Source organism: Girardinichthys multiradiatus, chromosome 14 (assembly GCF_021462225.1).
Source record: "Girardinichthys multiradiatus isolate DD_20200921_A chromosome 14, DD_fGirMul_XY1, whole genome shotgun sequence".
Classification (NCBI taxonomy): Eukaryota; Metazoa; Chordata; class Actinopteri; order Cyprinodontiformes; family Goodeidae; genus Girardinichthys; species Girardinichthys multiradiatus.
Window position 1 is genome coordinate 33,029,581 of NC_061807.1, and position 11,480 is coordinate 33,041,060.

At 38.3% G+C, this 11,480-nt stretch overlaps 1 protein-coding gene across 1 annotated transcript in view; it reads left to right on the forward strand.

The window, feature by feature from the left end:
• The window catches only part of LOC124880404 (sialoadhesin-like), a 264,206-nt gene extending 255,392 nt beyond the window's left edge, over nucleotides 1–8,814 (forward strand). The window contains exons 18-26 of the mRNA XM_047385499.1: nucleotides 911–1,177; nucleotides 3,403–3,651; nucleotides 3,861–3,971; nucleotides 4,120–4,135; nucleotides 4,213–4,292; nucleotides 5,047–5,109; nucleotides 5,210–5,269; nucleotides 6,187–6,242; nucleotides 7,997–8,814. Coding sequence (XP_047241455.1) covers nucleotides 911–1,177; nucleotides 3,403–3,651; nucleotides 3,861–3,971; nucleotides 4,120–4,135; nucleotides 4,213–4,292; nucleotides 5,047–5,109; nucleotides 5,210–5,269; nucleotides 6,187–6,209 — 869 coding nt within the window. The 3' untranslated portion in view covers nucleotides 6,210–6,242; nucleotides 7,997–8,814. The remainder of the gene's footprint in view (nucleotides 1–910; nucleotides 1,178–3,402; nucleotides 3,652–3,860; nucleotides 3,972–4,119; nucleotides 4,136–4,212; nucleotides 4,293–5,046; nucleotides 5,110–5,209; nucleotides 5,270–6,186; nucleotides 6,243–7,996) is intronic.
• Nucleotides 8,815–11,480: the final 2,666 nt, after the last annotated feature.

Consider the following 11,480-nt stretch of genomic DNA (forward strand, 5'->3'; position numbering starts at 1 on the left):
ATTTATTTCTCCATCCAGTTTGAGAAATCTATCAAGAGTTACACCCAGAACTTAACAACAGAAAACCTGGAAGAAGCCAAACATCCAAGATCTGCAGAACTCTTAAAGGGTTTCAAAGCAAAGGACTATAGACCAAACAGTGCTGGAACTGGAAAGACGTGTAGGCAAAGGAAAAATCACATCACAACAATGCACAGTGACTAATAGACCTTAGGACAAACCTCACTAATCTCCCTGAACAAAGTCCTGTTAACATCACAGTAGCAGACATCCAACATTGAGTCTCAGGTATGAGGAGCTGGACAGCACAAGGCCTGGACACGATCAACGCCTACTGGCTCAAGTAGTCGCTTTCTCTTCATAGCAGCAAACTGAACCAACCAGAGATCATGTGAGACTTCCAAGCTGACAAACCTGTAATGACCAACTAACTGGATGTAGTAATCATTGAAAAGCAGCAGAGGACAGCAATGATCGATGTGGCCGTCCCAAATGATGGAAACTACGGGAAAAAAGAACATAAAGTGGAGGAATACCAAAGGCTCAGGGAAGAGGTAGAGAGAACCTGGCAGATAAAGGCAAGATTAGTGCCCATCGTCATTGGAGCACTCAAGGCAGTGACCTCCACCTGGAGAAATGTGAGACCTCAGGCCAGAAGAGTGCAGTGAACATCAAAGATATTGTGAAGAACCATCAAGCTCCCAGGCCTCTAGTAGAGGACCTGGGTATGAAATGAATAAGATGAAATACTTGGATGATTATGAGGAGGAATCATTAGTTTGATCAACTTGTTGAAATGTTTCCACTGATCTTTATTGTTAAAGAAGCACTAAAAGCAAGGGATTGTTTGTAGTGAGAGATTTTTAAAAGATGTTTCTGTTCTCAGCTCAAATCCTGTGTTGTTTTCCAGATCCTCATCCAGCAGCTTCTCTCTCAGTGAGTCCTGACAGAGTTCAACACTTCAGCTCTGATTCAGTGTCTCTGAGCTGTGAGGGAAAATCTGCTGAATGGAGAGTCTGGAGGTTTACAGAAACAGATCCACTGTCAGTCTGCTCCATCTGGGGGAACATGAGTAGATCTACATGTACCATCAACCCAGACTGGGTTCATAGTGGAGTGTACTGGTGTGAATCTGGATCAGGAGAGTTCAGCAATGCTGTCAACATCACTGTACAGAGTAGGTTATGATTTATTATCTGTCTCTTCTCCTTAATTTTCAACATTTTATGTAAGTTTCAGAACACATCCTGTTGTTACACACATTGCAACCTCTTTTTTTAGTATTTGTCCCTTGATCCTGTTACATTGTGTGCTCTAAATATACTTTATACTAAACAATTTTAGTATAAAAACATTTAGATTTAAATCAATGCCAAATTTGTTGCTCTTATTCTTATTGATTTTTAGTGGTTCTTCTACTTGTAAATGCAGAACTTTAAGCACTGCTTGATTTGTTTCTATAATAACAAGAATTACTTCAGAATGCATGATCATATTAATGGATACCACATTTTCTTATGTGTATTTCCATCAGAGCTACTCTGAACCTCCTTCATTTCTCATTTCAGAGCTTCATATGTATTCATAAATGATTTAGTGTTGGTTTATCCTGGTGGTTTTATCTTCACAGGGAAATATTTATTTTATCTAACCTGAAATCTCAACTACTTGTTCTGTTCATCTTCCTGAGATTCTGCAGGTTTGGTATTGTTCTCTTTAGTGGACGTCAGTCTGAGACTTCTTCTTGCATAACCAGAGTTACTGTTTGTTTCATGTAAGATCCTAGAAATGCCACTAGGTGTTGCTTTTGTTAAGAAATGTGTACGTAAGGTAGGATCTTTACCTCAAGCAACGAGTCTTTGTGTTGCGTGGTCAGAACGACCACACAGCATTTTACCGGTTGTGCTGCGTGTAACGATGGATATATGTTTGGGATATGGACCTGTCAGTATTCAATAAGCAATAAAATATCTGGATATAAAATTTCCAGCTCTAACTGGGATTCAAATCCCAGGACCTTCGTCCTGTAAGACAACAGTGCAGCAAGTTTACATATTTCTGGAAATTTAACTGAGCCAGAAAATATTTTCCTAACGAATGTCCTCCTTAAATTGGACAATATTTGAATCAAAATGACTGGTCATCACAAAAACATTATAAGATTGACATTATCCACAGATTGGTTTTCAGGATGTGGGAATCATGAGGTGCTGATCCTTAAAGACAAACATAAAACTATCATGGACATTGAAAGAAAATATTAAAGTATCAACAACAAAGCAAATATCAGTTTAATATTTTAAGCGTTATGTTCTGCGATCAAACAGGTCTAGATATCCACCAAAGGAGGTAAATGATAAAACATTATTAAAAAGATTCAAGATTCTTTATTTTCATTATGTTACGATAATAAACGTTTGTTGAGACCCAGCTCAAAGATACACATGTAGGTTATAGACACTTAGAAAAAAACACATATGTGCATGAAATGTGGCGTGTTGTATTTGGTATTTACTTAAAGTGTAGCTTGTGTGGAAACAGTCTATAAGGTGGGCAGGTGGTTTGTTTGATTGTCAGCAGGGATGTTTAGTGTCTGACTGCAGGAGGACAATTGCCTTCACTGCTTCTGGGAAGAAACTATTTCTGAGCCTGTTTGTTTTTGCTGTGATGTTCCTGCATCGTGTTCCTGATTGAAGTGGGACAAACACTGCATTGCCCGGGTGGGTTTGGTCTCTAGCAATGTGTCTGGCTCTTTTCTGGACTCGTGCAGCAAAAATCAAGTCCAGATCTGGTAGACAACATCCTACAAGCCCCTGTGCTGTTTTCACCACCCGTGCATTCTCTCCTGTCCTTTGTCTCCTGTGCCGTGCAGCTCCCATACCACACCATCACACTAAGGCACAGGATGCTCTTAATTGTGGCCCTGTAAACGTTTGTGAGCAGTACAGTGGAGAATCCAGTCAGTTTCAGCTTCCTGAGAAAGAAGAGCCATTGTTGGACCTTCTTTACCAGGTGGGAGGTGTTCACAGTCCAGGAGAGGTCAGAGGAAATGTGAATGGCCAGGAACTTTATGTTGTCCAGATGCTCCACCACCTCCCCCTGAATGTAGAGAGGAGCGTGTTCAGTCCTTCTGGACCTCCTGTGATCCACCATGACTTCCTTGGTCTTGCTGGTGTTCAGGATGAGGTTGTTCCTGGAGCACCACTGAGTCAGATTGTGGACCTCCTGTCTGTAGTGGGTCTCATCATGGTTAGATATGAAACCCACCATGGTGGTGTCAAATAAAAAGGCATTTTGTTTTAATATTCTCTAATGTTACAACTGCTTGCATTATCTTGCATTATAAAACCTGTTTTACTGCTAACGTAACATTAAACTTAATATTCTGTCATTGTTTTATAGAACATATTAATGGTCCTATCCTGGTGAGCCCCGTCCATCCTGTGACTGAGGGAGATCCTGTTACTCTGAGCTGCAGAGATAAAGAACTAAAACTACTCTCCAACGTGTTTTTCTATCACAATAACAAACTCCTCCACAATGACAGCAGAGAGGAGCTGAAGATCTCTGCAGTGTCAAAGTCAGATGAAGGTTTCTACAAGTGTAAACATTCAGGAAAGGAGTCACTACAGAGCTGGATGTCAGTTAGAGGTGAGGAGGATGAAAACATTTGATGCTTTTTATTCAGTAAAACCATTTAGTTGTTAGAGAGGAACAAGGTGAACACTGAGGATGTTTATGTGCTGCAGATTTCTCTCTGAATTCAAGTTTGAAACCACATTTATCTGCAGCTCATGAATGATGTCATTAAATCTGCAGATAAATAATATTGATTCATTCTTGATGTCTCCTACCTCCAGTAACTGTGTCCAGTCCTGTCAGCTCTCTTGTGATGTTGATTGTTGGACCATTTATTGGAATAATTCTCATTATTCTCCTGGTCTTGTTGTGGCGCTACAGACGGTCCAAAGGTGAGACTTTTTTCTTCTCTACTGGATCAGATTGTTCATTTAAAAACTCTTTAATTATTCTATTATGGACAATAATTATCTTGATGTGACATAAACTGACAGCAGGATAATTTGATTAATAAAATATGACAAATATGACTTTTCACAGATCTGTTCTGCATCAGGTGAGTAAGTTATATCTTTATTTCTTTTTCCTTGTGTTTTTTTCCTGAACAATTTTCATATATTTCTTATGTTTCAGATCAAAGGCCTCAGAGAGCAACAGTCAGAGCTCCACCACAAACCAGACTGAAAATCGTGAATACAGCTCCTTTCTTCAGGGTCAGAGCTTTATTTATGTTTCTTTTCTTCCAAAATTAGATCATCTAACCTCAGTATTTCTACCATAGGTTGGTATTTGCCTGCTGGTGACCCAGAGTCCAGCCGCAGGGTTCATGCAATAGATGTGTTCAATACATGTTATGTGCAATGCTCATTGTAAGGTGATGTCATTTGAGATGTGAGGTAATCATTATTGTTTGTGTGCTGTCTGCTGTGATCCAAAACCATGAAGGAGTTCAGACCAGTTTCCCACAGAGACAATAAATATTGTTCTGTTCTTCTAAGTAACCAAAGGGAAACATGTTGGGCTGAGTCGTTTTATCTGATTTAAACAGGACATAATAAGATACAAACATCCAATTACTTTCACTTTGTCTATTAATGACTTGTAAGTCATCATCAATAGACAAAGTGAAAGTAATAGTAATTCTATGTAAAATAATTTGACTTCATACATTGATTGCAATTATGAATTTTTGTGGTGTTACTGTATGTCAATGTGCTGCTGCTGTTTAAATCAGAATGATGTCAAAGAGAAATCTCTGTCAGATTTTCAGGGATAAAGAAAATGTGTTTAAAATATTGTTTGTAGTTAAATTTATAACATTTGTGTCTTTTTATTCGCTGTAGGCGATGATCATCTCTATGAAACACATCCTCTGAAGCTGCTGAAGTTTCTTTTCAAGCTATTTTAGTTAAAACCATTGAGTCATTTACAGACAATTAAATAATGAAAACATCTGAAATCTTTCAGCAGCAGATGAACCTGGAGATGTTACATACGGTCTCATTGAAATGAAATCCTTTGGGAAACAGAGTGAGTCCCACATATCTATAATGAACAACATGAGAAAATAACTCATAATAGTTTCATCCTTCATGTCTTTGTGTTGGTGATTATTTGATGATCTTTACAGGGAGACATCCTGGACCAGAGGAGGGCGCTATTTACTCTGAAGTGAAACTAGGAGCTGCAGGTCAGTCGTTATAATGAAATGTGTCCTCCTGTTATTAGACTGCAGGTTATTACAAGTCAGCATGGAGTTCAGATCTTCATCTACCTTAGTTAACATCTAGATACTAACTGTAGACATCAGCAGAAACTGGTAGATCAGACACACAGCTGAGGACTTTAATGGGTCTCTGCTTGATGGGAGATAATTGATAAAGTTTAGTGCTCTGCAGCAGCAGGAGATCAGTGGTTCCCAACCTTCTCAGCCACAAAATAACACAATAAGAGACCTGTTAGCCCAATTATCTGTTAAATATAAGCATTACTAGTAAATTAATTACACAATTACACAAGAAGGTCCTGGGTTCAATTCCCGTCCGGGAGTCTTTCTGCATGGAGTTTGCATGTTCTCCCCGTGCATGTGTGGGTTCTCACCGGGTACTCCGGCTTCCTCCCACAGTCCAAAGACATGCCTGTTAGGTTAATTGGTCTCTCTAAATTGCCCTTAAGTGTATGAATGAGTGTGTGCATGGTTGTTTGTGTGTTGGCCTGCGATGGACTGGCGACCTGTCCAGGGTGTACCCTGCCTCTTGCCCATAGACTGCTGGAGATAGACACCAGCTCCCCCACGAACCACTATGGAATAAGCGGTAGAAAATGACTGACTGTTTATAAACTATTCTTAATCTGATGTAACATTCAGAGCAAAAATACACTTTTCAATTAACATTGTTATTCAAATTTCTGAGGAATATTAAAACTGTTGCTTTATTAACAACCGCTGGTATAAACTGTAATCTAGACTAGAATGATTCAGTTTCTGATGCAGTAGTGAAGGAAATAAAAACATCTCACATTCTGTCTGGATGTCCTGTAATCCATCAGCTGTATATGAAAGAATAAAACTGACAAATAAGTCCTGAGATCTGTTTTCTGTTTCAGGCTCCACTCCGATGTCTGCCTGAAGAGAAAGCCAACAAAAAGAGATAAGGGTAAAGGTCAGCATTTATCTGCAGTTCTTATTGTCCTTAACGTGTATATAGAATAATTTATGGCATTTAGTATGTTGCAGTACAGGTCCTTCTCAAAATATTAGCATATTGTGATAAAGTTAATTATTTTCCATAATGTCATGATGAAAATTTAACATTCATATATTTTAGATTCATTGCACACTAACTGAAATATTTCAGGTCTTTTATTGTCTTAATACAGATGATTTTGGCATACAGCTCATGAAAACCCAAAATTCCTATCTCACAAAATTAGCATATCATTAAAAGGGTCTCTAAACGAGCTATGAACCTAATCATCTGAATCAACGAGTTAACTCTAAACACCTGCAAAAGATTCCTGAGGCCTTTAAAACTCCCAGCCTGGTTCATCACTCAAAACCCCAATCATGGGTAAGACTGCCGACCTGACTGCTGTCCAGAAGGCCACTATTGACACCCTCAAGCAAGAGGGTAAGACACAGAAAGAAATTTCTGAACGAATAGGCTGTTCCCAGAGTGCTGTATCAAGGCACCTCAGTGGGAAGTCTGTGGGAAGGAAAAAGTGTGGCAGAAAACGCTGCACAACGAGAAGAGGTGACCGGACCCTGAGGAAGATTGTGGAGAAGGGCCGATTCCAGACCTTGGGGGACCTGCGGAAGCAGTGGACTGAGTCTGGAGTAGAAACATCCAGAGCCACAGTGCACAGGCGTGTGCAGGAAATGGGCTACAGGTGCCGCATTCCCCAGGTCAAGCCACTTTTGAACCAGAAACCGCGGCAGAAGCGCCTGACCTGGGCTACAGAGAAGCAGCACTGGACTGTTGCTCAGTGGTCCAAAGTACTTTTTTCGGATGAAAGCAAATTCTGCATGTCATTCGGAAATCAAGGTGCCAGAGTCTGGAGGAAGACTGGGGAGAAGGAAATGCCAAAATGCCAGAAGTCCAGTGTCAAGTACCCACAGTCAGTGATGGTCTGGGGTGCCGTGTCAGCTGCTGGTGTTGGTCCACTGTGTTTTATCAAGGGCAGGGTCAATGCAGCTAGCTATCAGGAGATTTTGGAGCACTTCATGCCTCCATCTGCTGAAAAGCTTTATGGAGTTGAAGATTTCATTTTTCAGCACGACCTGGCACCTGCTCACAGTGCCAAAACCACTGGTAAATGGTTTACTGACCATGGCATCACTGTGCTCAATTGGCCTGCCAGCTCTCCTGACCTGAACCCCATAGAGAATATGTGGGATATTGTGAAGAGAACGTTGAGAGACTCAAGACCCAACACTTTGGATGAGCTAAAGGCCGCTATCGAAGCATCCTGGGCCTCCATAAGACCTCAGCAGTGCCACAGGCTGATTGCCTCCATGCCACGCCGCATTGAAGCAGTCATTTCTGCAAAACGATTCCCGACCAAGTATTGAGTGCATAACTGTACATGATTATTTGAAGGTTGACATTTTTTGTATTAAAAACAATTTTCTTTTATTGGTCGGATGAAATATGCTAATTTTGTGATATAGGAATTTTGGGTTTTCATGAGCTGTATGCCAAAATCATCCGTATTAAGACAATAAAAGACCTAAAATATTTCAGTTAGTGTGCAATGAATCTAAAATATATGAATGTTAAATTTTCATCATGACATTATGGAAAATAATGAACTTTATCACAATATGCTAATATTTTGAGAAGGACCTGTATTTAAATGTATGCTTGCTTTAACTGTATTGATTTAACATTTTATACAAATATCTCTTCATTGACAGGAAAGCGGAGTCCTGCAGCAGCGGATGCAGCAGTTTATTCTGAAATCAGATCAGTACCAGCTCTGAGGGACAATGCTGCCATGTAGGCTGCAGGATCTGATGGTTTATTCTGCAATTTATTACATGAGTTACTCTCTTAAGTCCAAAACCCCAGTATTGGGGGGAAGAATTTAACTTTTTTTACTACTTTCATTTCTGTAAGTTCCCTTAGTTAAACATAAACATGTGTGGTATCCACAGAAATGTTAGAATCTTGGCTAAAAGCTGATATAAATTATTTCTACAAACACAGTTAAAACTACAAACAATTGAATCAGAAACTAAACAAATCCCACTAAATGGCTTCACCACAAAACTCAGTCTCAGCTGTTCACCACACGGCTTCTACACACACAACAAAACACGTTCTAAAAATATAAGTGTTACAATCCACCCTGAATTTACTCAAACAGCAGCAAAGGAAGACCAGAATTATCACTTGGGTTTGACAATAATAATTATTCACATGATGGTTATTTAAATGATTTAAATATAGTTGGATCTGAATTTATTGAATCAATTAATTGGACCTGTTCTGTTTATTGCCCTCTGACCTCTGATACTACAATTTCGTTGAATTTTATGCTGTGTGACAAAATGAAACACATACATGTGTAAAATATGTGATATTTTGTATCTGGTTGCTGTGCTCCTCTTGAAAATAGCCAAATATTTACTTATATTTTTAAAAGAACCATATATATATATATATATATATGCTTTGTGAGTTTTACATTTATATTTATTTAAATTTACTCGTCGTCGTCCTCTTCCGCTTATCCGGGACCGGGTTGCGGGGGCACCAGACTCAGCAGAGACGCCCAGACGTCCCTCTCCCCAGACACCTCCTCCAGCTCCTCCAGGGGGAGCCCAAGGCGTTCCCAGGCCAGCCGAGAGACATAATCCCTCCAGCGTGTCCTGGGTCGTCCCCTGGGCCTCCTCCCGGTGGGACGTGCCTGGAACACCTCCCGAGGAAGGCGTCCAGGAGGCATCCGGTATAGATGCCCGAGCCACCTCAACTGGCTCCTCTCTCCTCTCGATGTGGAGGAGCAGCGGCTCTACTGCGGTACAATTTAAATTTAGATATCTATAAATATTTTTTAATAGCTATTTTTGAAATGTTTTTTTTTGTGAGCTCGGCTGTTTTTTTAATTTTCTTGTCACAAAGTAATTTAAAATAAAATACATTTTTAACATGCAGAACTTTTTATGAATTTTTACATCTGCTGCTAACTTTGCAGTGACAGATTATGAAATATGTTCCATTTTTTATTATCTAAACAGAGATAAATGAAAACATGAACATTTATGATAATATTTGCCTAAACATGTAAACAGGTCAAGTTTCATCAGTTCCAGATGTGGCTGAATATTGAACCATTGTAGGTATTTATTGTCCTATAAGCTACTAGCTTTAGGTATTATCCATTATTATATTATTTAGTGTTTAGAGGATGTTGACACTGCGGTTGATCATTGCTTGTGCTTCCTTGTTCTTTCTCTGCAACTTTAGATTCCTCTTTGCATGTGTGATTTTTACAGAAATATTACCAATAAAATATGCTTAAAAAGCAGAAATTAAACATTTGTCTTTCTCATAGTTGCCACTTTATTTAGTTTTGATGCTTACTGATAAAGGCACTCAACTGATTTACTACTGTTAAAAAATAATTGTGGCAGCATTTCTCACAAATCTATAGTATAATAAAATTAGATTACATTATTTATACAAATGGACAAAGTCTTGCCCTAACAGATGTGAACTGGAAATTGATCAATTCCTGTAAGTAATTTGGAGCACAGCCACCCAAGTAATGCGTTCAATTTATTTCCAATTCATTATTTAAAGGTTTGTTATTGTGAATTATGTTTGAAAAATCTTTCCTTATGTGTTCACAGGTTTCCTGCTCATCTTCATATCTTACTGCAGCCACAACAGTTGCAATAAGATATGAAGATTTTCATAACTTATCAGTCACTTCATATTATTCACATATTCTGTCCTTTGATATTATAAAAGTACGTTTATTTAATGTTTAACTTATGTTAACTTAAGTTTTAGAAATTTAAAATGCGGCTCTTACAATGCAAAAATAGTTTAACTGTTTTGCTAGACTACTTAGTAAAAACAGAAGAAACCGTTCTTTATATGTCTTGGTTAATTGATTTGGCAGCTACAATACAGGCAGGGACCAAGTTTAATATGTCAATAATTCCTGCATGAATTTATATGCTTACAGGGCCCCTAGCAAGCAGGGGGCCCAAGTCAGCTGCATACTACCTGTATGGTCTTTGATCAAAGGTTACTCAGTGAGCGTCTATTAAAAAGTGTATGTTTGAAAAATATGATATGTCTTTGTAACATCTTCTTTATCATATTTACAAACAGAAGCCTCACCTTTCAGCTGTGCAGCATGTTGGGCCTCAAATTATTTCCTCCTCTCCAAATGAACATGAAATCTCAAAAAGTAAAATCCACCGCAGAAACGGTAAAACTGAAAAGTAGAGCAGCCTGTTCAATGCTTGATGTGTTCATGTCCTGAAGCATTATTAAGATGGCCACAGTTTTTAAGCTATTCTGCAGAAGACACTCATTAATAAAATAGAAAAGTTACATTCTTTCTGTCTATTTCCTGTCAGTAAATGTATAATAGCATTTTAATTATCATGAAACATCAAATCTTAATCATGATTAATGACATCCTACAGAAAGGCCTGTGCTGCAGTTTCCACCACCTGCCACTAGAGGACAATATTTCAATTCCAGTAAAGTTCGTTTCAGCGCAGGTTGCTAAGAGCTTGTTTAAATTTCTGATTAAGAACACTGAACAAATTTGATTATAATTAAAGAAAAATATCTGGACATATTTTATGTAAAATTGGACAGCACTGCATCAGATGATAATATAGTCCTGATTTTATCAAAATGATGTTCATCGAATAGCTCAAAATAACAGAAAATCATTTAAAAAAGTGTAAAAAAAAAAAAACAAAACTGCAAAAGTTAACTTTGAAATTACTTAAAAATTGCAAAAAAGTTTCATCTGCTAGCAAAACTTCTGTGCAACTAAACCAAAATATCTCAGTTTTCTTACTTCTGTGGACATCTGGAAAAACCTAGATAACAAGAGATTGATTCTTTTGCTGCTATGACATTAAAGCTTAATCTCAAAACAATGAATTCAACATAACAGTGAGACCTGTTGAATCCAACAAGTTTGGAACGGATATTTTTGTTTTATACAGGCAGAAATTAAACTGATTTAAACCACAACTGGATCAGTGGAAGACCAGAAATACAGACCAGGAGCTCCTACTTTATTTTCATAAAAAAGGAGTAAAATGATTTTAAGGGAGAATGATTATCTTCATTTAACTCAAAAATAAATTACAGAAAAGATAGTAAGCTTGTCTAGTGACTGGTCAGTTTTATAGTTACCAGATA